General features: G+C 39.6%; 1 protein-coding gene across 1 annotated transcript in view; it reads left to right on the top strand.

Moving 5' to 3' along the window:
• The first annotated feature begins 1,835 nt into the window (after positions 1 to 1,835).
• The window catches only part of TMEM132C (transmembrane protein 132C), a 180,995-nt gene continuing 156,593 nt past the window's right edge, over positions 1,836 to 26,237 (top strand). Inside the window, exon 1 of the mRNA XM_085238846.1 lies at positions 1,836 to 2,344. Within this exon, the coding sequence (XP_085094972.1) occupies positions 2,266 to 2,344 (79 nt within the window). The 5' untranslated portion in view covers positions 1,836 to 2,265. The remainder of the gene's footprint in view (positions 2,345 to 26,237) is intronic.

Here is a 26,237-nt window from a genome sequence, read left to right as displayed (position 1 = left end):
TAGCTGATAGAAAAAAGGGTTCTGTTCAAACTTCTCTACATTTGTGCCACCTCGTTATGGCTACTTATTCATGGAAGTATCTGCCAATGAATTCTATGTGTATCTTTCAAAGCTTTCTTCAGAGCATTTTTTTTTTCAGATAAAGCAATATGCATCAGATTTGATACATAAGACATAACTCTATGTGTCAATGTTTCTGAATAACCTCACTTTCTCTCTAGGTAACTTTTCACTGACATTTTCTTCACAGCTTAAATATTGTTTTTTTATGAATGATGGTAACATTGTTTTTTGGTCTCCTGGTAAAATTTGCCTTGTAAAGGCTTTTGTCTTGACTGTAATGTCCTTACACATAGAATCATAGGATGATTTGAGTTGGAAGGGACCTCTAAAGTTCATCTAGTCAAATATATACAGTATAAGTACAGACAACATCTACTTATTTAAGTGTGAGTAGAATATACTTGTGTTAGCTGATGTGTTCTACTGTTGACCACTGGATTCCTATGTTTAGACTCTAACAAGTATTTGTACTGTGGAATTCATAATCAAGCAGAAAAGACTATAGCTGTTGCACTGTTCTTTTCACTTAGAAATGTTTCTTCATGTTCTTGTGGAAAAAATTACCTCATTTGCATCCATATCCAATTCTTTCTGCTTTTTCTTTTTCCCATGTTTGAAGTAGCTGCTACAATAAACTCACGTAAACTGTAACAGTACAAAGCCTCTCCTGACAAAGTTCTTTGCAGTTCCACATCAGAAATCCCTATTTTAAAGCAGACTTTTTTTGGCTTGGCTCATCGAACTGTGAATAATGTCTTGCATAAACAATATTCTGTATGGAATCAACATGGATATGTTTTAATCATTTTATTTAGCAAAATATATAATCAGCCTTGTCTGCTGTTTTGTTACCTGGCCAGAGAACTGCACTGATGTCACAGGAGGCTGGGCTGTGCCTGCTTTTAGAGGGATGGGGCCTTGTTTTTTAGGTAAAAGCAGAAGGTTTCTAGAGCTTTTAGAGAATGGAGGTGGGGGGCAGTTAGTTGTTTTCCTATTGTGAGTAAACTAGCAGTGAAGAAACCAGCTGGAGTTACTCAGAGCAGCCAACTGAAAGCACCAAGTTAAAGAATTATGGTTAGAAGATAAGACTTAAAAGTGCAAATGGAAATAAAAGCAGACGAGGGCAAGGTGGGAAGGACTGGGCTGGAGATGAGTGAAGTCCAGGTGTGAGCTACTCACCTGAGGGGCTGTGGTGGGCTGTGCTGCAGAGGCATGGACTGACATGATTAAACCTGTCTCTCATATCTCTTGCCCTCTCTGGATGGAAGCATTCATGTGCAGCAAACTTCCCTGCTTTGGTGATCTCTTTTCTTTTGGTTTGGTACTTTCAATACGTGTCACTTTATACCAGGAGTTCAGAGAGCTGGATTGAAGGAACGAGGCAGTGAAATGCTGTGCCCTTGCTTCTGAGGGCGCTTCGTCAGCCCTGCAGGGCCAGCTATGCTCGCATTCCCGTTCCCTTCTCCAGCCAGTCAGTTTGCCCAAGTCTTTCTCATTCTCGGTGCTCTGAGCGACTACATCGCCTCACCACCACTTTCCCTCATCTCTCAGCGTGAAGGGACCGCTGCAGCCCGCGGCTCCCCTCTCAGGGTCCCGCGCCGGGCACTGAGGGAGGTGGGCGCAGGTGGTGCCCGGCTCGAGACCAACGGTCGCCGCGCTGCGGGAGTCCCCGCGCGGGTGCTGGGGGCGGGCGGCCCGGCCGCGCGTGGGTCCGGGAGCGATTCCCCTGATTGGCGCCCGCCGCCCGCAGGTTGCCGCCTCCGCTCCCCGCTGGGGCTTTTCTCCCCTCCTCCTCAGAGGGAAAAGTCCGTGTGCGCGCGTCTGCCGCCGGCCCCCACATAAAGGCACGGGAAGCGGAGCCAACCGCAGCCGCGGCGAAAGGCGACCGCGGTGAGCAGCCCGGGGAATCCCGGCGGCTCCGGGATCTCCCTCGTCCTCTGCTGGAAAAGTTTTGCTCGGAGAGCGCGGCGCGGTTCTGTCAACCCGGGCTTCCCCCGGCGCTGTGCCCTCCCCGGCCCGCCGCCGCTCGGGCGGAGCGCGGAGGGCTGAGGGACGGAGCGCGGCGGAATGGACGGGAGCCCGGCGCGGGGCTGAGCGGCGCTGGGAGCGAGACGCGCTCGGCGATGGCCCGCAGGGAGAGCTGACCAGGCGGCGGTGGAGGCTCCCGGAGCCGCTCCCGGGACGTGGCCCCGTCTCCTCGGCATGGCGGGGGCCGCCGGCGGCGGAGGGCCGCGCTGCCCGCAGGCTGTCGGACTGCTGCTCGGGGCGCTGCTGTGCGGAGGTAAGCGGGGAGCGCAGCACCAGTTGATCGCGCTCGGGCTGCGCTGGTTCGCAGCTCCTCGGGATGGCCGCTTGTTTTCCCCGCAGCGGCGTTAAACCTTTCTCCTTCTCCGCCCCTCACCCCCGAGTCTCTTCTTTTTCTCTTCACGTCCTTTCTGCGTTGTCTTACGCCTTTCCCCCTCTCCCTTCCACCCTCTTATTTCTGCGCTCGTGTTTCTATGAATGGGAGCGAACCTTGCGAGCTTGCATGACTGAAACGAGAAGCGGAAAGTTTCCTTTTCGCGGTGTTTACTAACACATCTTCGTTATTGCCTGCTTATAAAGGGCTTTTCTCTGTGGGAATGGGTGTTCCCGTGTGGAACGCGGTGAAAGCTCTAAGGAGCACAGGGCTCAGTGACAGTGCTGAGATTACGGAACATCACCCTTGGAATTTGGAGTTGTGCAGTAAGAGCTCCCGAGAATGGATAGAAGCCATTACCTGGAGGGAACGAGAAGATTGTTATCAGGATTACAGGGAGAGCTGAGGAGCAGGTTTGTTTTAGCTCAGAGGTCATTGGAATGATCTGATGTTTCGTCTTATCACTGAACTTCTGTGATCAGAGTCGCTTTGATAGAGGGACATCTCTGAAGTGACCCAGGCATGGAAAACGTGTGAGATCCAAGCAGGGGCTTCCATGCAGAGCTGTAGGTGATTGCCATATTTCAGCATCTTGTGATCTTGCTCTGGTCGCGTTAGTTATGGACACATTCTGCTTTTTTGGGGCTGGAAACTTGCAAAGCTCTTTGCAATTCCAGCTGTTGTAGTCATCCCTAGCAATAGAAAAAGAAATCATTTTGCTTTTTATCCTCTTAATATTAGTGATGCTGTTTGACTGACATAAGAAGATTACTAATAAAAGGCTTTTCATTGTTTAGTTTGATCCAGTCCTGCTGACCTCTTACCGGGGCAGTTGATTGGAGAGGCAGCATGGATGTGTACGGAAGTATCTTAAGAATGAAGCAAGGGCTGAATTGGTGGCAATATTTTTCCTATTCAGATTGGTGCAGAAAATAAAGTACTTGGCAGGAAATTGCACGGCCTCTTGCTGCCAGTCATTTTAATATAGTACATTAAAACTAATGGACATCCTTGTGACTCAATGTGCCATGAAAGTGCGATGTGAAGCATGTAAATTATGGGACTTTGTTTTGAATGCTGTGATCTGGAGGTGAGAATTGTATTAGCCTGTGTTCACTTTCAGAGTCTGCAGGAGATTAAGAATTTTAAGGAGTGCCTGGCACCTTTCTAGGGCACCATATCTCTTCTGCCATGCAGCTTTTACAGTTACAAATGCGTCTTCTCCAGTCAGCATTTGCATTAGATTTAATAGAATTGGGCACTGATGTATGGACGCTTTCTTGTAAAAATATTTTCAGATAGAGAAATATGTAGATGTTGCTTCGTAAGGGTGGCAGAAAGTGCTACAGTGAGAGGTTATAAACAACCCAACCTCATTAAGCCATTTCTCTTTGCTGGAGTCTGGGTCAGCATTGACTCAGCCATGCTGTAAAAAAGTCAGTATTGGTGCCACAGCCAGCCGCTAACAGCAGCTGCTGCTGGGGTTTGCTGGGCTGCGTTCTTTGAGAATAAAAGAGAAAATATTATTAACTCAGGGAAGGAAAGCAGAGCTTCTGAGTAGAGAATTTGCCTTTCTGCACTGCTGGGCACAGTGCTGTTGAGAAAAGAGCTGGTTAATTAAACTTATTTAATAAGGTGTTTGGATGGTTTCCTTGTGAGGCCCTAACAAGCGTTTCATTTGCGGTCCCCTTGTGTATTTGCACTCTTTTTGTTGATGTGTTAGGATAGCAATTGTTCTTGAGAACCAAAGTCCAACTAAATGAAAGTCACTTTATAGCTCGTAAGCAGAAACGTTTGTGAATGTGCTGAGAAACTTACTATTATAGACAAGTTGTCATTTGCTATTTAAAGAGCTATATTTACTTCTCTGAACTCATTAACATCTTCTATCAGGCCAGAATTTCTAAGAAAATTCTCCTGAAATGTTGCCTTAGGCCTCAGTGTGTCATTATGCTGTGGTTATTATCAAGCTAATAATGTTAATTCATTCAATCTCAAGAAAGAAGCTTGGCATTTCATTTAAGCCATGCCTCTAGTTAGAATAGGATGTATAAAAAATCAGTGTGCAAAAGTGCTCTTGCACATAGGTGCATGCACGTGCTTTACATACCAATTATTGGGTGCTGTTTCCTAGGTAGGGAGTATGTGTGTGAAATTATATTTACATAAGCAAATCCAAAGTGTATATATTCCTTTCAGGAAATGACCTCTTTTCAGCAAAGTGCTAATACATGTGCTTAAACCTCTTCATAGTCAATAGGAAGAATTCATGGGTTCAAGGTTAGATATTTTTAATTCTTTTCTTGAATCTGAGCACAAATGAAGTGAAGGCAAGTGTATAGATCTATTGCATTGTACAATGCATATTCTGCTTCATCTCCTCTCTGAACTAAAACAGAATAATAGCAATCAGAAGCGAAGAATCCTAAGTAACACCTAAACATGAGTTTAAGGATGTACAGCTAGAAGATCGATTCATTTGCTGAGAAGTGTGTGTGTGTGTGTGTGTGTGTAGATACATGGAAGAAAGCATTGAACATGAGCAAATGTTACATTTGTGTGGTGTTACCAGAGTTCTAGGTACTCAAGCACAGTTATGCATCCAGAGGCTGGTGCATTACCTGCTTTTGTTCTGCTATTTTTTAAACCCAAAATGATGTGATAAATGGAACTTTCATTTGTACGTAATCAATTGATAAACAGCAGAGCATTAATCTTTCATAAATTTCTAAATATTAAGTGTCGCCAAGTAATACTCATTGAGATTTAAAGATACAGATTTTATTGAGAGTTGAGATTTAGTTCTGCATTTTTTACCTCTACTGATGAAAACGTACATTGGTACCACTGAAAAGCTGTCCTTTAATGAACAACTAGAAACTGTAAATGATGGTATATTTGCCAGAAATATTGGCATACAGACTTCCCTTGGTAGTGTTTTCAAAGTTAGGCTCCTCTACAGTAAGTGTCTCAGAGCTGTTGGTCATAGTGGTTAGAGTTGTCTTTTTTAAGGCAACTAGCCTAGAGATAGGTAAGTAAACTAAAGTTCAAAATCTCGAGATTTTAATCAGATGCTGCCTCTACAGTCAGGAATACCACTGTCTTGCTGTCTGACTTTTTATCAGTAATGTCCTTATTTCTCTTGTTCACTGTGATCATCTGTTGGTTGGCTGGTCTGCTAGCTTTTGATCTTTCCTTGGCCATTTTGTCCAGTAGGTTCTTTTTAGTTCTTTTTAATATCTGAATTCTATAGTAATACGAATACGGGTAGTATCCTATAATGCTATAGGAAAATTGGATGTTAACTTCAGGTGTTTGACTGAAATTTGAGTGCTCTGTCCTTCACAGTGGTGTGCAGTAACTTACTGGCCTTTGTCTCGGTCAAACTCTTGTCCTGACTTGCTCTTGCAGGCCTGAGTCCTTTATATTTTATTCAGCCTCCCTTACAGACTCAGTACCCCGGCAAAACAGTTTCACAGTGTTCAGCTCTTCAAGCAGTTGTACTGTTTTGTGTTCTGTGGACTGGCTCAGGCTCTAGTGACAGATGTGACCCCTTTGAAATCGGGACGGACAAATGGTGCATTGAAAGTTCATAGCTTCTGCAGTCTCCTCACTTAGAGGTATCTGGTAAAAGCCTGCAGATGTATCTAGCTTTGAAAATAATTTTACTCAAGTACTGCCTGTGTCTGTTTTAGTTAGTAAATGGAAATACTCCCTCTTTGTCTGTTTGTTCACATTTTTTTGGGTCAGTACACAGCCTCAGGTCATCATTTTTCTTTTCAACTCTAGTGAAATGACCCAGTGAATCCACTCTTCTATTTTCTTTGCTGTTCTAACGCATATTAATCTGTTGAGCTTGAATTCCGTAAACAAAATGTCAGCCCCATCAGTAAAATTACAGGCATCTTTGCTCCCCTGGTCAATTAGCTGAGCTTTTCTTTAGGGAAATACATTTTGACTAAGTAGTTCTTTGCCACTACACTTAAGAAATGTGCTAATGTTGTACTATTGCACCACTGACATCTTGGGTCAGTAACTTTGTGCTTGGAGACAGCCTTTTCTGGCACTTCTTTTGCTTGAATAACACAGATCATACTAATCATTGTTCCCCTGTCATTATCAAAAGCATTCTTTTACAACTGCAGTTTCAGCAGCTTGACAGATGTAAACAGCCAGACATGGCTCCTTAAGTGGACACTTTATTATATGCTGCAGTAAGAATTTAATCGGATTTTACCATCAGCTAGTGCTACAAGTGTCATGTATAAGGTCCAGCACTGTTTTTTGTTGTTTCTTCTCAGATAACTTTTTCAACTTTCTTCTACAATTTTTGTTAAACATGCAGTTTTGTAGAAGAACAGTAATATTTCGTAATGGTATCAGTACTACTTTATCCATTGATTTCTGTTGCTACCAGAATTTGTGTTTCAGTGCTTTACATTGTATGTTTCTCTCTAGGACTGGGAAACACAAACTTGCTGCAAGGAGAGTGAGAATTGTTAAGTAAATTGTCCTGTTCAGCAATTTGAAGCAAATTCTAAGTCACAAAACAGTGGTTAGAAACTTGGCATTTATAGGGAAACTTCAGCATTGAATAAACATCTGAAAGCCAGGGGAGAGCTTGCTGATTTTTAAACAAATCCTTACTGGTCTCTCGAGCACATGTGGAAGTTGGCTTCTCTGTACATGAAGAGGAAGCCTTAAGTAAATAAAAGGTAAGCTGATATCCTGTGATACTGATGCAGCAGAGGGGCTACTCCACTCGATTCTGCTCTTCAGCTGCGACACAGAATCATAGAGGACAGAGACAGAAATGCATCTACCACAGTACTTCTAATGTATTACTTATGTAATTGCTGCCTTTTTCCACCTGATAAATGCTTTTCAACTGAACTGTTCTTTTTTCAAAAATATTTTAAAAACTGATATAATTGCAAAACAAAAAGGGGGAGAGAGTTTTAAGTCATTTCTTTTTTTTTATTGTGCTTGCATCTAAATTCAATAACTTTTTCATTAAGGAAACTGTTTCCTTAAAACAATCATTTGGACTTCTTGTAAATGTATTCAGATATGAACCTATAATAGCATAGATACTCTACAGAGCACATCATTACTATTTTTCTATAGTGTTGTTCTGATATTGCAAAAATGAATCACCTCAGTGTGACTTGTGTGAAAAGATTAATCATTACAAATGTCTATTGAAAAGCATTTTAATTTTACATAACAATTTAACTTTTACTTTCATTCTCAATGGCAAGAAAAGCTTCAACATTAGTTTCTGTCCTTGTGAAATTCCATTTTCCAGTCACTTGCACTGCCTGAGGGTGCAGTGCCTCACTGGCTTGAGCCAATGTAAATTGTTCCTGCCCTCTTCCAAACCGAACAACCCTCTTCTGCCAGCTCTGACATGCCTGATTCCTCTTGATTCCTCTGAGAGCTGCTTCAGGAAGATAAAATGCATAAAAAATGTATTGTTGTTAATTGTTTTTTTTTTTTGTTTTTTTTTTTTTAAGTTTGCATCACCGTGGGATCAATGGACTGTTTGTAGAAGGAAAAAAAAAAAAAGGATGGACTCGAGTTGGGGAGAGACCGCTTAAGTGATTGTGATACTGCAGCCTAACACTTAGAGCAGTATGGCTTTAATTTGTACATGTGACACCATAGTAAAAGAAGAGATTGTTATGGGAATTGCTTACGTTATATATCCAATGCAGGATATTAAACACTAAGAGGTTAGAGAATGAAAGGCACTTGGTGAACCATGCCACTTTAATTTTTTGTCTTGGGTGTTTTTCTCTTATTGTTGATCCTGTACAAATAATAGTAATGCTTACATTGATGTAGTGCCTTATTTTTAACTGAAAGAAAAAAGTCAAAACCAACAACAACAAAAAAACCACAAACCCAACAATGAATTAAAAAAACTGCAGTGCAATTAAAAAGCCTGTACTATTATTGCAAACAGGACTGGTAGAATTGCTTGTTAGAATCGACATTAAGAGTTCGGTTTTAGTTTAAGTTCTCTCACCATTAATGCCAAGCATCTGCCTCAGATTGAGTAATTTTTTTTTTTTTTTTTTCCAAAACTTCAGCCAAGAGTTCAGTGGTTTACAAGAACAAAGCTATGTGTGTGGGGGGGGGGGGAGGAGAGGAGGGGAAACATAGATTTTCTTTTGTTTAAAAATAGTTGCTCTTACTTGAGAAGTGCTGATACCCTTATGGAACTTGCCAAGAACAGGGCTTGTGAGATCTGAAGAAAGTCTGTGGTTGATTTGGTGGGGTGTCAAGTCAGAAATGTTACAAACAATGTTTGCTTGTGACAAGGAAGGACTTGATGAATCCTTACAGTTAATGCTATGAAAATTGTTATGCTCTAGGCCTGTACTGTGACAGAGCCCTTCTTTCCTTATGATTGCAGATCCTGAGCTGCGGAAGTTTGATCTGGGCTAAGTGTAAGAGGTGTGGGTAGGGACACTGTCCATCTTTGTGCTCTCAAAATGCTCCATCCCCCTTCCTAGCTGCAGGAGTGGTTTCTGGAAAATGAAATTGCTTCAGTGGATTAAAGGAAGGACAAAAACTAGAGAGCAAGATGTGGAGTGAAGTGAGCAAAATGAAAATAAAGCAGGAAAGTGTGGTCTGAAAGCTAGCAAGGGCAAGGTCTGGGGATGGGAGGGAGAGGGTCAGGCTTTCTGTGTAAGGAGGAGACTAGAAATGTAGGGAAGGGTCTGCCTGGAGGTGGTGTGGAGGGGGAGGTTAAGGTGAGAGTTTGCTGAAAGATAGGAACCTTGGGGAAATAGCACTGACGTCTATGTCAAGGACGTGTCTTGGGACTGAGACTAAGACTGGAATAACAAAATAAGCAGAAATGTGTAGGGGAGCATGTTTGGGTTTAGGTCAATTTCTGATAGAAAGAGGGACTCAGGCCTGAGCAGGTTGAATCTAGAAGTACACAGCCACTAGGATGTGGTTTTTTTTTTTTGTCAGAGCCTGGAATGTAGAGTGGTCCTGTAGCAAAGGACTGTGAAGTGAAGTACATAGTAATGAAACCATTACACAAATTAGGAGCAGGTCTGCTGCGATGTCTCCCTGCCCCAAGGCCCTCTGTAATCAGGTAGAACCTTCCTGTTGACATGAATGGCTATGATTCAGGCCCAGCTGCTTTCCATTTTAATTCATGATTTTAATTCTTGTCTGCAACTGAACTGTTTGGTGTACCACGACTCTGGGACCTGTGTTGGAATGATGACACTGCCAGTTCTCTTACAGTGCTTTTCTTATATGCTCTCATCTTCAGTGAATTTTCAATCAGTGGCGTGTATGTGCCAGTGAAGAATCTAATTATGCATTACCCATCTTAAATCTTTTAAATCTCACTTATTTTTGCAAGAACTGAACTTGTCAATACTTGCATTTCTGCGTTTTCAGTGATGAGTTTAATATAGGATTTCTTTTGTGTATGCTTTGCTCTTCCAATGGATACCCTGATATCTGATTTTGTTTCACTGCTCCTGATGTGCAATAGTGGACTGATTGGACTGAGAAGATGCTTTTCTTTGTGTAATTTGGGATTTGCAAATGAATCATACAAAGTATGGGAAGCGTGAGTGGAAAAGGCTGCACATTTTCTGAAGACAGCATCTGTGCTATGAAGTGCTTGCTTGAAGAATTTCTACGTGAGGCACTTTGGCAGCACACATGCCTAACGTAATTGTAAAGCCTGTGCCTCTTGTAAAAGCTGATGTGACGTTACATGAGTTGGATTATTCTTGACTACTCTCTTGTGATTGTCCTGGTATGTCTTGAGATTTGAATGTATACAATAATGACAAACCTTGCTGTTTAAAAAAAGTCTTCTATTTAGAAGAGTGACTCTAATAGTTGTTTTCGTCTTTGATGTTTTCAAAAAAGACTGTCTTATGTGAGAAATACTGTTGAATTTCTGGTGCTTTTAAATGCCTTCATGATTCTGTTGTTCATAATCATCCTGTCAATAACTTCAGAAAGAGACTATTAAAAGAACTCATAAATAAAAGCACTCTCTTCCTATGTGCTCTTGTTCTACTGTCTGCAAAGGGAGGATAGAGAGGTATATATTTCTTAGTGGGAATAGCAAGAAGTAGTAAGCAGAGTTCCCAGGTTTCTTTAATTCTTCTTCCAGCTGTGTGTGTGTGTGTGTGACTGCTTAGGTAACTTCTCTGATTTCATTTGCTCATCTGTCAAATGGGAATTACTGTAGCACTTATTATCTGATTGTCTTTCTTTTATTCATAATATGAATGAGAGGAGAATTAGGAGGGGGTAAAATTGCAAATTCTTTTTACAAGATTTGTAACTGGTTACAAAGAAATATGAATTATCACTTTTTTTTTTTAACCAAACATACCCTCCCTGATATGAGATCAGCATCACCTGATGGTACTCAGTAATTCACTAGATAAGTTCATTAGTCTTAGTTTTAGATTGAAGCTGTAAGTTAATGTATCAGCAAAATGGTAGAGTGAATTTTTCCAACTCTGTGTGAAACAGTGGAATTAATATGTTGTTTTCTTTTCATCTGGAGCATCGTGAGCAGTCTGTGGGTGCAAGTAGAGTGCTGGCCTAGAAAGGCAAACACTGGTCTGGAAATATGTATAATGCAGTGTCAATCTGGAAGGTCTTACTTCATTACTTTATATACCATTATTCAAGGAATCACAGATTCATGATGTTTCCATGGCTATTTAACAGATTGAAGTTGGATATCACTGTGTTTCAGGCTCAAAGCTTTACAATTCCTCAAAGCTTCAGGCTTCCATTGAACTTTAGTCTTGGTTTTGAAAATTCATTTAGAATTAAATTAGCTGTAGCAACAGAACTGTGACACTTTAATAGGAATCATCAGATGACATTTAAACACGATCATGTAGTGCTGCAATGTCAAAACTGGTTTGAGGTAAAAATCATGCCTTCAGGCAGTGTTGTTCAAGAGGGTCACAAAATGCAAACAGTTTATCTGAAGATTACTTATATTGGTTTGTTTTTGTGTTTATCAGGAGGAGGACCCACATTTGTCAGTTGAACATGAAGTTCAGAATGTCTGTAGGATTTTGGCTCCTGACCTAGACCCTGAAAAGAATCTCATCTTTGTACTTTGAATCAAGCTAATAATACAAATACACTTATATTTTAGGATTATTCTCATCTTTTCTTGTACTGCGTATCTCTTGTGAATGGTCTTTGTTTATCATTCAGTAAGATTATGTCAAATCGAGGCCTTAGACTGCTGTGCACTCGTGACTTTTTGTAATTCATTATTATACTGGACTTTTCTGAAATTAAAAATTGAGTTTTAGAATCTGTACATGAAATAACTACAAAGATGTTGGCGTAAGTTGTTAGCTCATCAAATCCCAGTTCCTTTGTAATTAAGGAAATTCTGCACCATGGGCACTTGGTCAAGTTAAAATTTGTCTACTTATTTCAGTAGGAGCCTTGCCATTCATCAAGATTTCAGCCCACATACGTATTAGTCTGTATATATCTGACAATTCATGGATGCTTGGTAAAGTATCTTTGTTCTACCTAGTTTTACCATCTGATTTTTCTTCTTATGAAAAGAAACAGATTGGATGAAGAGGACACTTCTAGTGCTGTTCATGGGCAAAGAGCAGTTTTGTGTGAATTCTTTTCCAGCATTTACATATATTCATTTGCTGGAAGAGAGAAGCTAGTTCAAGATGCCAGATCTAATTTGGCACTGCTAGACACTGTCAGAGTTGAATTGACTTTGGATGTCTTTTTATGTTAATTAGTCTGTTCGTAAGATGCTATTTGAAAAATGCTATTTTGACATCCTTCGTAGGAGAATGTTTAGAACAATTCCTTGGAGTCTGTTCAGATTTTCCAGAAAATGTTTAATCAAAATAACATGATTGTTACAAGCAATGGAGTTTAAATATACTTATGCTTTTGTATTTCTTTGGGGTAAAAACTATGATAAAATACAACTAGAGCTCTGTTATTTCATCCCGCATCTTGCCATAGCCCTGCATGGGGTTTCAGGAGGCACAGAGAGAGGCTCTGACATTTTGGTGGAAGTTCTGGCAACACAGTTTTTATCTCTGACTTTATCTCCTAACAGATCATTTCATCCTTTCTGTCTTCATCTCACTTTTGATACTCCCGGATGTTAGTATTCTTTTCAACTTGGAATAGATGTCTGATACAAAAGAGAGATGGTAGTAAGGAAGGGTAATAATTTCATTTGTAGTCTAAAGAGTTAGAATATCTTAGTTCTTTGTGTTGTTTGAGGGTTAAAACTCACTTCAGTTCGGAGTATCAATATCGACGTGCTGCTTACTGGCAGAAGTGATCTAGATAATAATGTGTTCTGCTCAGGTGTGTGATTCATCCAACCAAATGTGGATATCTGCTTTAAAGTGACTTGTTTTGTGGGCTACAGTTGAAGGTGTTGTCTGTAATTGTCTGTACCTTTCCTACAATAGGATCACCAACTCACCTATATGTGAATGCTGATGTTATAGCACTGTAAGTGTGGAGATTAACTTCAGTGAGGAGATAGACACACCTGGAACCTCTAAGTGGTCACACTCCTTAGAAACTGTTTCTGTTTGAGCTCTAACTTAGGTTTATAGAGTACTCTGTTCCCTCTCCCACAGGTGAGTGAGAACTGTTTCCAGAGGGTTATTTCAAATTGATACGTTGTTTTGACTCCAAAATACAACCAAATCAACCATTAGTACTTCTTTACACTGAGTGCCAGAGGTCCTAGCTGGGAAGATCAGTTCTGTAACCTCTTCTCTACTTATTATGGATTTGGTTACTCAAAACAGTAAATCCAACATATACCATCTGTAGTGGAAATGTTGAATGATGGAGCACCTGGTGGGAAGGCAGGGTCAACCCAGGGGAGCTCAGGTGCAGGCAATGGATGTGAGTGACCAGAAAGGGTGGAGCCAGGATCCAGCCCTTCCCAGACCTCATTTAAGGTTTGGCAGTAGAGGTGAGGGGATCTTTTGCTGGAGATCCCTGTGTGCCTGTGGCCTTCTGAAGGTGAGCAGTAATTTTCCTTTGTTTCTGCGTCTGCTATGTTTGGGTTTGTTCTCATTTGCTGTAGCTTGGGACTCTGTCACCTTACTATTATTGCTGTACTTTCCAGTTGTGGGTTGCTATTCTCTGGTTGTATTCATTTCTGACAGTTTTTGAATACATATCTTTGGGTTTTTACTGAGATTTAAGTACTATGCTAGTATGCTATAAATGTAATTACCACTAATATATGAGTTCATTCTGAATATACTTTTTTGTTCCCTGCCCCCCCAGCATTTATAACTTTCAACTGAAAATGAAATCAAACAGTGTAAGTTTTAAGGAGATTGTTTTCAAGAAACAGAAAATGTGAACCACATGGAGTACTCAGAATGTGAAGACTTAATTTAAGAAGGCTTTCTTCATTGGAAAAACTAACTCTACTAGGTTTACTAAGCAATATTTCAAAGCAGTTTGAGATGAAAAGTCTGCGGTGTAATTCACTGCATATGTGATAATTCCTACTGGATCAGTATTATATAAAAAAAAGGCAGGGGAGTAAAATTCTTTTTATGGGGGGCTTGAGTTGGTATTTTAAGGAACAAGTTTACTTGCAATTTTTTCTGAGTGGCAGATATCCATATATCAGAACACCAGATATAGATTAATTGGGCAGCTCCATACAGTATAATACCCTTTTTAAGCGGGGCTTTCTCAAGCTCTAACACTTTTAGCTGAAGTTTTCCAAGCTGCGTATTTTCTGACTGGTTTGAGAAAGTTTCTGTTAAGTGGTTCAGTTGTTTCCAAGAACAAATCCAGCTAGAAATTGAGTTCTAGCCAGCAAGAATCATTTCCCTGAGTAGTACTATTTGGGTTAAATCCTGCAATTTTCACTGTAAGAGGCAAAGATAAATGGTGTTTTCCTTAATCTCTTTCTGAAATGATGAATAAAAATGAATGCTAGCATTCATACATAAGTAAGATTCATGACTGGAGATAACACCTGCAAGCATGTCACTGCATTATAAAACAAACAAACAAAAAAAAAAACAAACAAAAAAACAAACAAAAAAACACCGTAAAACTGGGATAAAAATGTTTTTGAAACCATATAACTTTTGGGCAACTTCCACGAGAATTCTATTCTAAGTCACCAGAGTTTTGAGCCTGAAAATTGAGTTTATTTTTAATATAAAATCAAGAGGATGTCTGCTATGTTGCTACGTGAATCTTGTCTTTGTGGAGCACGCAATCTCAGACAAGGAGATGTTTCCCTTTAACTGTCATAAGCCATCATGGGACCAATTTTTAGGGCAAAAACTGAAGCTACAGAAGCTTCCTTCTGTGCTCTCAGAATGTCTCATTCCTTTGTTCATTTCTATGCTGAGCAAGGGTGGAAGCAATCTCAGTGGATGAAAGGGGTTAAGGAACAGGTGGTTGTTTATGGCTCTGCTGTCTCATTCCGTGCACAGGATGGATAGCTTTCTGGGGGGAAAAATAACTTTGTTGTTGTTCCGAATGAGGTTATTGTCTGTGGACTTCTGCTTCATTAGTTACAGAATCTGGAAGGTGCATAGATGTAATGGGCTCAGCATGACTTTAACTTCTGAATATATACAGAGAATTTTCATCTTTTTTTTTTCCTCACTTGGTGTTGGTGACAGCATCTTGGAATGTATTTTCAGTAGCCCATTGAAGACCATGTGACTGCCCTTGTGAGCCAAATGCAAACTGCAGAAGAAAGATAGGGGGTATATGATTGTGAACACGTTATGTTACCACTTAAAAACTTCCCTAGGCAATCAGGGCACTGCTTTCAGAATTGCTACTTTATTTTTACTTTCTGTATCCAGATGCCCTGGATAGGTTTGCAAGTTAGCTTAGAAGCAGCAAAGACTGAAGAAAGAAAAAGTTGGTTAAAACAGTTCAGTAGCATTTTGGGGAATTATTTTCTATTCTTGTTCCTGCCATGGAGTTAATGTGATACTTCAAAGAAAGCAGATTTTCATGCCATACTTCTACATTTTTTTAGATCCGCCCTTAGAGTAAGCAAGAGATTTGCTCTGTTAACACTAATACTTTGAGAAATGAGGCTGTAGGTTTTCTAAACAAGGACCTTGTATTAGCAGATACTTCTGAGTTAAGTTGCTAATTTAGCTGTGGTGCAGTTAAAATTACAGAAAATGCTGTCCTAGGAAAGTGTTGTGCAAGTAAATGAGTTAATATTTCTGAAATGCTCTGTGGGATGCTATGAAAAGCAACATAAAATTACACTGGGGTAGTAATAGTTCAGTGCAACACTTAAATATTGTCTTAGATTAGTACATAGGGTTATACATAATGATAAAGAAATGGTGAACTGCTGTCTATTCTTTCAGCCTTAGAACTTATTTGGAAGCATGAATGTCATTAAAGGCTGTATCTGAATGCATATGTATGTGGGCATGAATTAAGTTAAGTCTGGATTTCCTTATTACTTTTTTTAGTGCTTTACTTGGCAGATGTAACATTCTTTTTTTCTTTTTGTGAAGAAACCTTCTGGCTCATTGTAGGCTATTCCTGCTGCTTTTTAATATCCTTTGAGATTGATTCATGAAGTGCCAACATCTTGAACTGTGGAAAAAGAAAAAGATTTTAAAGATGCTGAATACATGGGAATGGATTTGAACTCAGACTCTTTCAGTGCCACTTTAATCTGAAAGAGGCGTCTTGTGATTCAAAGAACTTCAGCTGTTAAGTAAGGCCATTAACTCCATCAGTTCTATTTTAATAAATACTCAGCATTAATTATCAAAGAGTGTAAAGAGTGTTTGGATCTGGTTTATTGGAATATTTTAGGAAACTATGTATTTCTTGGTTAACTCTTCAGTATGTCAGTATGTGAAAACTACTTAGAAGAAAATATTCTCCAAACAGGTAGATGAATGTCACTAACACAAAAGCATTCTTGAATTCAAGTGACTTGATTTTAGGGTAGGTAAATGCACATTGATGTTTCACTAGCTCGATAGCTCATTGCAGAGAATGATATTGTGAAGAAACAAAAGAAATTAAGAGCGGAGCAGAGACTGAATGTATTTGCAGGTTTTTAATGTAGGAGTTAATATTTTGAGAATGGCTTTTTCTGTTTGTTACTGTAGGAGGAACTCCAGTGAGCTGCCTGTAAGGGAGACTTTTGGCCTTTGAAGGTGATAATATCCTTTGGAAGGTAGCAGATGCTCCATTAATTCACTGTTTTCCCCGAAGAGGGAAGCATTAAATATTTAGAGAGCAAATCAGAAGTCTCTCTTTAAAGAATCAGAAGTCCATTTGATGGTTATAGAGTTCCTGAATACTTTTTGAAGTGCCTATCTTCGCCCTATGTGATCATATTTTCTTCTATTTACTTGCTCTTTACCAGCAAAATTCAGTGCAGAAGATTCCTTAGCTGGTAAGCCAGAATTTTATCCTAGTATATTTCTGGTAAGAGGGCTATCTTGAAAGTAAAATGCTTTGTGCTCTCATTTGTTTTCACTGTCACCACAGACCTGTTATTTGTAGCTCAGATGGAGTTTCTGGAAACCTGTTCAGTTTCCTTAGGCTTATTTTCTCCCTTTCTTTCCTTATGTCATCTATTTAAAAAAAAAAAAATTCTGAGGGAAATGTGGCATTCAAATAACTGTAACTGAGAACAGAAGTCTTCAATTTAGACAGTGCAGCAATGCTGTGTTACAGAACCACGAGCTTTTCTTTAATAAGCAGACTGACCTGGAGGATTTCTCATAAGTTCAGTGAGGTTGGATGCATCGTGGTATATTGTGAAACCTAGACTGAAATGCAGAGTTTTAATACAGGTGAATCCAGAAGCTCTGCTTGGTTCAAGTCTGGACTTGAATGAAGCACATAACGACTGTCTGCTCTGTACATAGAGCAGCTCAGTATATCACCAAAACAACAGGCAGTTCAACTTGCTGCTATTCCTACTCAAGCTGCTCACATCCAGATTATACGTAGACACGTCTGCAATTATCCTTGCTTCTTGCCAATCCCTGGACCTGTCCTCAAGAGCTGTGTAGACACAGGCATTGAACTCTCTTACCTGTGACAGCAAGTCCATCATTTCTATACGATGTGTACTAAGTGTAGATGTGGGCTTTGGCCAGAACGAAGTTTATTACCTCTTGTTTTATACTTTGCTTGTTTTTTAAATGTGGCCATTATGTTGGCCAAGTACCCATAATAAATTATTTTTATGTATCTAATTCGTTCTCAATGAAACACACCAATCCATTAAGGATTCTGCACTAAAAACTGTAGCTTGTTATGTGTTCTTGTGGTGTATGACATCAGTAGAATGCACAAGTTAATTACATTCTTAATTACAGCTTTGTATTGAATTAGGGACCTATTATACATAGAATAATTGAAAACCTGCTGAGATCATGTCTGGTAACATCTAATTGTATCCCATGACTTTTTTCCCCCCCTAAATTTTAACAAATACTGGTATTTCATTTAGCATGGTTTTAATTAATTGACAAGAGAAATGTAATTAGAGCTGAGGCAACAGACCAACTGTATTAAAATAATCACTCCCAAATTAATCACATTTTGGGGAACAATTAAGTTTCCAGAGCAGAAGCTGTTCTGTTGCATTTCTGGAAAACCTTGGGCAGACACAGCTGAAGAAAGCGTTTGCTGCTTGTAGAAGAGGAGAAAGAATTCAATGTTCAGAGGTATTCAGAGTGCTCTTTCAACCTAAAGAAACTTGATATCCTTGTAGCTTCAGCCATCAGTGACCTAAGAATAGCACAGGAAGAGAACTGGAATCCCATAATTTTCCTGGGTGTTCAGAGGGGCAGGATGTGACTGTATAGTACCAGTAACACAAGAGACTACTGGCGACCTGAAGAGCTGAGATGTTATCTCAGCTTTTCTTGACTCCAGTAGAGTTACTAGCTAGCTGCCAGGAGCAGAAGAGTTTCACCTCAGCATCAGTGAATGTGTGTTATGCCTTGGGCTCCTTGAACTTCCTGCCCATGCTTTCCAAGGTGCACATGCCTACATGGTTGTGGCAGTGTTCTGGAGGCTGCTTTGCCTCTACCATCCAGAGAGCTCTATTGCAAGTAACAGGAAAACAGTTTTGTTTCGTCTTTTCCTTCTCTCTGAATATATTTATCCGCTCCTACCACTGATATCAAGAGCAGGTAGTTAGCTGAAGTAGGCAGGATCTAGAAGTGAAAATGTTGATCAGTTAGTGAGGTGGCTCAAAAAAATCTTCCCTGATCTTAGACAGAACTGCATTTTAAAGGAGTTATTTGATGATGTGCTTCTGAATAATATTTTTAATGACCATTTCTGAGGCTGAAATGCAAGCAGGAGGTTTGGATATGTCTCTATCTCATTTTCCTTTTATATAAGACTTGAAAGTTGCTTTTGGAAATGACTATTTTGTATTCAATATATGTTATGCATAAAAGCTGTTTATTTAAACTGTAGTAAAGCTTTAATTCCAGGATAGAGGGTATCATTATTATTATTATTTATTATTTTTTTTCAGAAAGATTCATTTATTTCGGGAAATAGTTATGTTTCCTGTTTGTAGCCTTAGTTACAGGATATAATGTTTTTCTAGTTGATATCTTCAAAAATTTTGTTAGCATATTTAAACCTATCTATATATAAATATGCATATGCTTTCTTTATAAATGAAGAGCATATGCAAGGATAAAAATGATGCACAGGAGCAGGTTTCTGAGATCTCACTGTGCCTGGACACAAGGAGAAACACTGAGTACATCAACTGCAAACTGGCTGGCAGCCATAGCACATAGAATGAAGGGAATGTTTGCCTAAAAGACTAGATTGTGTCAGGCATGACTAAGCAGGAATTCTAGCTAAAATGTGTTAGCACACTGAATGCTTAGAGGAAAATAACGTTTGTGGTCTTATCTTTGTTCACTTGAGATGAGATTTGATATTTTTTAATATAAAAATCAGGGAGGGGAAAAAAAAAACCAACTGTGCAAAGTTCATTTCCTTAAAGAAAGCTGGTACAGGTGACTGAATATTTTCTATGTCTGTGTTTTTTTTCTTCTGGAATATGTATCTTTTCTAATATCCTTGTAGCTCATGAAGCACTGGACAAGCAGCAACTAAAGCTTTAATTACGCCCATGCACTGAACAGACAGAGAAAGAGTGAGACTGCATAAAGGGGAGGACAGTTCAAGAGAGTAAAGTGATGAAAGATAACAATAGCCAGGGCTTATATTTTCTTATTTATTATGTTTTCTTATTGTTTACTCTTGAGGATAAGAGCTATTCATATGCACGTATATTGCAGGATCTGCTTTCTTCTGAATTTCTAGGCATGTGGAAAGGGACAGCAAAGACATGGCTTCTTGGAACAAGTTATCCAACAGGTTAAATAGCAAAGAACTAACAGCAGTATAAATTTTCTCCCTTGAGGTCTTTTTGTAGGACCTTTGTTTACGATGGGCTAAGATATTGTTTAACCTCATTTTTTTTTTCCCCAAGAAATGATAAGAATTTGTGGGGAAGCAGGTGATACTTCACTTTTTTGACATTAAAAATACTTTCTTTCAGGAGGAGGTCTGTAGTAGTTGAATTGTGCTCGCGCTAAGTAGATGAGAGCCTCTTGTTATAAGGTTTCTGAAACGTTCCTTTTAATCTATAAATATGGAGGGTATACTGCTGACATACATTTTCCTCCTCATTTGATTGTTTATTCATTTTGTGGTATGGACTGTTGTGTTCTTTCTTCAGTACTACTTGTGTTAACCTGACTGGATATGTATTCAGATTGGTGAATGGATAACTGTATTCATGTTTGTGTAATTTGGATAGACTTAGCATGTGAAAGACTACTACTGTGCCAAGGTTCTGGAAACATCTAGAATGCAGAAAACAGGGATGCTGAAGGCTCTCAAACTATGAAGGTCACTTTGAAAGTAATGCCTCCTATGTTTTTCCATCAAAACTACAACAGAGCACAGTAACACTGTTTGATAGAGCAAGTTCTCAGCTGCAAAACACTATTTTCAATCTCCACCATGGAGAGATTCTATTCCATACCTTTGCTTCATGTACACTTCCATGTCAGATGCTATTCTGTCAGACTGCCTCTCTGCTGCCATCTGTCACATGGCAACAAAATGTAATGGAATACTGACAGGAAGATTCAACCTCTACTGCCATCCCACCAACATCCATATCTGATGTTATGGGCCAACATAATAACATAGAAGGCATTACTTTCAGAGCAATCTTTGTAGACCGTGGGTGTTCATTTCCCATGTTTCTGGTAATATGGGAAAAGAAGATTAAACAATGAAGCAGACATGAAATACTGTTGTTTAAAATAAGGATATTCTTAAAATGAAAGCAAAAACCAACAACAGTGCTGTCGTTGGAGCTAGAAAGCACTACTGAGTGCATTCAGCCTAGTCTGAAGTGAATGATTACTTTTGTTGTCTCACTGGGAAAAGACTAAATTACTTGGTTTTATTCTACGAATGGCAGGAGTCAATTGGTGGGAAATCATGTCAGAATTCTTATGTGAGACCTACCTGTGGGATTTAGAAAAAACAGGAGAATTTTCTGGAAATGTGAAGTCAGAAAATGCATTATAGGAATGCTGGTTATGCATCAGATATACACTGCAGACCAAGAATATTCAGCATTGAGGTAAAATTTACGTCTAGGCTGCTTGTATAGAACTCACGTTGTGATAAGCCTTGGTGGACAAAACAAGGTATCCAGAAGCCTAAATTGGTGAAATTAACCAAGTTGACAAGTGATTCCTGGAGAATTCCTGTCTCCTGAAGGCTGTAGAAGTGGTTACATGGAATTAACTGACAGTAATGGGCAACTGTCTTTCTCATCTCCCTCCAGTTTAGCTTAAGCCTTCCATTTTTCAGCAGTAATACTAAATGAAGTATCAGTTGGACAGCAGCCAGGTGTCATGGCAGAAGGTTTTAATTCTGCTTTTAGCAACTTGATAAGTGGTGTGCTAATATAAGCACAACCTCCCTTCTCAGTTGGACAGCTTGAGAGTGAAGATGAGCGTGACACTGCCATATCATCGTGTTTTGTGTTAGAGCTTGTTAAAGCTCTAATTGTTACAGCTGTCTCTGTAACACGTTGTCTCAGTATTATAACATCTATTTGATTATATGCAATGACAGTAAGTAGATAATAATTATCTGTGAAGACTTTGCCTCTCAGATATGTATGTTTTCCCCTTTTCTGCTCATACGCTAATGCTGCTCAGAATTCATAAATGCTGTTGTCCTCTTCCATCCCCCTCCAGTTTCAGCAAAGAAAGCAGTGTTTCTGAGAAACCAACAAGTGCATTTACCTGCTTTATCTCTGAGATTCCATCACTACTTCAGATGCACTTCAGCCTCGGTGTATGCTGTAACTTGTGTCCAAGACAAGCTGATGGTGCTGTAGTATGTGCATCTGATGGTTAGTATGGGTGTGATTTCAGTGAAGAAATTAAAAGTGGAATGGCTCTGAAGCACAAATAGCCTGATGTTGGTGTTTTAATACTACCTGAAATAGTGCATTTTAGCTTTCTTTTTCATTCCCAGCAGATTTTAACCCCATCTACTCTTCAGCAAGTCTTCGTGCTTGAGTTTCTTTGTAGTTCGTAGGGGAAATGTTTATTTGTTCTGTGGCTCCTAAATTTACGTGTGGTTTTACTGTGAATTGCTGAGGAAAGATCAGTGCAGGAAAGTAGTGATTCTTCCATCTTGAGACTGCTTTTGTTTTGGAACAATGGTACACAAATTAGAGATGAGCCTCAGGGCTGTTTCTCACACTTTTGATATTGAGAGTTTTCAGAATTAGTTTGGATTTTCACAGAATTGTGTGGCTCTGCTTGAATGGAAAAACTGTGTCTAGAAGGTCTGGCTGTTAGCGCTGGATGGATGCACAGAAGAACATGCTGCCCTTTGGACTCAGTTACTTGATGCAACACCAGACGCATCTGTGACAGTACAATCAGAAGCAGTCCCAGTGAGTCCTTTTTCATGATGCTGTTTGCCAGCTGAATTTAGTACTATGGCTCCACTGATCAGTGGATAGGTTTTCCTCCAAATCTTTTTCTTTTTTTTCCTTCCTGGCTGTTTTTCCATAGCAGGTTTATGAACCGCTGCCTGAGTTGCTTTGCTTGGTGTTAGGGGAGGAGAGAAATTGATTGTGTCCCTAGAACTAGTTTAACTGAAAAGCTTTGGATAATTCCTCAGTCTTTTAAGATATGGCCTTGACTTAAATGATTAGAGTAAAATGTTCAGGCAAGACTTTAATATTGAAGGCTCTATTCTGCCCCTACTTGTACCCACGCGTCTCTCTAGATTTTCACATTCTGCATCTCTCTCCTTCCTTTTCTGTATTCTCCCCCCACTCAGATTTCACAGGGTTGATATTCTCTTCTCCAGCAGTTGGTGAGCATCTAGGGAATGCTGCCAGTTACGTGGGAATAGGGGAAGGCAATGTGTAGAAGGGAGTCTGATCCTGTACTATTGATATTTACCACCACATTAAGATCAAAATCCTAATGACCTCTAAAATAATTCAGTAGTTGTTTACAGAAAGATGCATATAAATGAGTAGTTTTGTTAGTGTGTGATGCAGTAACAACGGTGTTGGGAATGGAAACCATATTTGTGTCTACTGCTGATTCTCAATACGGACTTGTAAGTACGTGGTCATCTCTTGGTTCCTTCTAATTCAATGGTCTATGACTTGTGGGAGAAATTATGAGAAAAGAGGCAGTGTACTGTTTGTAAGGATTCTGAAAAGACAACAAGGATGCTTATTGATAATGATTTCCATCTGACTGGGATAGCTTGTGGTACCATGGTACCTGGCTTAAGGCATCACTATTCTTGATAGCTGTTTCAGCTCTGTCTTTTTAAAGTGATAGCTGAATGCTACTGTTATCATGATCCTATTTGCCATCTGTGACAACAGTGGAACTGTTCAGTCAAGGTGAGAAGCTCAATCAGCCTGGAATTTATTCTTTTACATTCCCAAGTGTAATGTGCCTGCTAGTGAAGTCTGAATTCCATGTAGAGAGTGCTTGGTCTTCTCCATTCCCTTTAATTGTTTCATTAATGTGTGTTTTTCACCATTACTTGTATAGTTACAATGAGTTTCATCTATGCTAAGTGGATTGCAGTTATTCCCAGGACTTTTAACTCTTCTTTCAGAAGCTTATGTATGAAGGTTTATGTCTGATGCACTTTTAAGGAAAGTCTATATCCCTTGGTGTTAATATCTTTAATGTATGAAGGTATTGGGGAATGTAGGCATGATTGGATTGGTTAACAGTTGGCAAATTCTGTATGCATAGGCAAGGTATCAGTCATTCAGTGAAAATTGTTTAGTTGATCAACAGGTGCATTTTTTTCTTATTGACACTAGCAGTGATGACTCAAAGGTGAGAATGTTGAGTGATTTGATTCAGACTAATTGCATTCGTATTAGCCATGCAGAATGTACAGATGCAAACCTTTTGCTTCTCAGCATTTTCTGACAAGTGTTTTCTTGTCATGTGAACCAGGCCTTCTCCTGCAAATTCTAGAATTATGATTTAGAGACATGTTGAGTATCCACATCTCACCAGACTGCCAAGTTCAAAAAGCCCTTTAAAAGAGCATTCTTGGAACTTTTTAGAAGGGCTCTTTGAGCATACTCTGGTTAATGCAGTGATGTTTTTTGTTAACCATTGGCTGTTCAGTTGCCCCCAACCACTGGGGTGTTGTGTGGTGTGATATGGCCAGATGCGTGATGCAGGATGTCATCTGGAAGGATTATCTCATGTGTCCCTTGCAAGAAAACTAATCTAATTGCTGTTCTGAGATATCAGCTGAGCATGTAGTTTGCAATGTGTTTTGTTATGATCTCTGTCCTACCACAATAGCATTAGTGTGCAGGAGACAGAGGAGTGGTGTATTGGTTATTGAAGATGTGGAAGGAGTTCTACCTCTGAAAAGCATACAGGACTTTTTTTAGCAGCCATGAAGGGCACAGCATTTGTCTGGTGATTCACTACTTCTGCCAACTTGTAGTTTAAAGGTGGGTTCTCTTTATTTAAACAGATTGATGGTTTTGAAGGAAGCAAATTTAAAAATGAATAAATAAATCCTTTCAGCTTAGGAGTGTTGCCTTCCTTCCAGCTGTGCAGAAAGTGAATTTGATTGCTTTCATTTGTTCCTTTGCGGAATTCATTTGTTTCCTTGCAGAAACTGAGGTGGCAACTGACTTTTTCATTATAATTTTTTTCTTACTTACTAATTGACATGTAAGTTCCCTCTCAATCTTTTATGAAATTGAATCATGCTATTCAGGGAGAGGAAAAGGGAAAACTTTCGGACTGCTCCCTCTATGTGCTCTAAGCAAACTTCGTATCATCCTTATGCAGTTAAACGTTTGCTGATGGTAAATGAAGTCCCCTGGGAAGTGGTAGAATTTGTGAAGCTACTGAAGAGTATGCAGAGCTCTGGAGTTGATGCTGAAAGGTAGTGAGTGAGCTCTGGGAGGGTCGGACATCAGGAATCCCAGAGCCAGAGAGGGTCAAATGAGTGTTTGGGGATATGGATGATAAGCTACATTCGAGTCACCCTTTAAAGTAAGGTGTATGATAATTTATTTGGCCATTCCCAGGTTGGTACTTAAAAATAAAGTAATACCTAAGCTGATGACTGAGTAAGCATGCTTTAGGGTAGCACTGGTTGTGGGTCAGCTTGCTACAGAAGTCATAATTTTCTTCCTTTCATAATAGGAAAAGGCTTCATTTCATTATACCATGATATGTCAGGGAAAACAGTACATTAATTTAACTGATCACTTTGTATTTTCAGCTTGAAAAATGTCAGGCTCAAATTGCATTTCTGACTTTTCACCAAGCTCCTTCCCTTTCTGCAAAAATGTGTGTATAGTATATAAACATATATGTATAATGTAGGAAATATTTTGGTGAACTGCCTTTATGCCTGACTTGTATTTGGCATGCACAAGTTATGTGAGAATCTGTTCTTATGATGAAGGGTGGCAGGGATGTTACTTCAGGTTTGTTTACTTAGTGATGCACTGGTTTACAGCCAGAAGGGATGAGGAACTGGAAGGTTGCTTTTGAACTCAGTGACAGATTGCCAGGGGAACGAGAGCTATAAAGCCATTCATTTGGCTATCCTCTGGGGAGAGTCAGCCATCCATCCAGCTGAGTCAGCTAGAGAAATAAGGCAGGAGAAACCTGCCAGCCAACCACTTAGAAAATGTGCTAGTTGCTTCTGGGGATTAATTTTGTTAATCAGATTAGTTTAAAAAGGTTCAAGAAGAGAACTGACCATGTGGTCACAAGAAAAAGTAACCTGTGTAAGAGAGAAATGGCTAGTGACAACAGGTATGATACCTAGTATTTTCTAATGTAAAAGACAGTTCAAGTAATAGGCATTTAGCTGCATGTTTCCTCATTGCAGTGCTGTTATGCTTTCATGTCAATACCTGTACATGGATCAATTTGAAGTGGTTGACACACGTGGGTTTTGAATTCACTTATTCCCACCTCTTCCCATGTTGCTTTCGTTCGCATCACTCTCTGTACAGTTAAGTATTTCTCAATATTACCCCATTTTCCCCTCAGGCTCATGTGCTTTATGAAGACTCCTGATACTTTTAAACGATGAGAAGGGTTGTACTGGACTCCCTGTCACTTTTTTATCCTCCAAGCAGGAG

This window comes from Meleagris gallopavo, chromosome 17 (genome assembly GCF_905368555.1).
Source record: "Meleagris gallopavo chromosome 17, MGAL_WU_HG_1.1, whole genome shotgun sequence".
Taxonomy (NCBI): Eukaryota; Metazoa; Chordata; class Aves; order Galliformes; family Phasianidae; genus Meleagris; species Meleagris gallopavo.
Note: the sequence above shows the minus strand (reverse complement) of the source record. Positions and strands in the feature narration are given on the sequence as shown.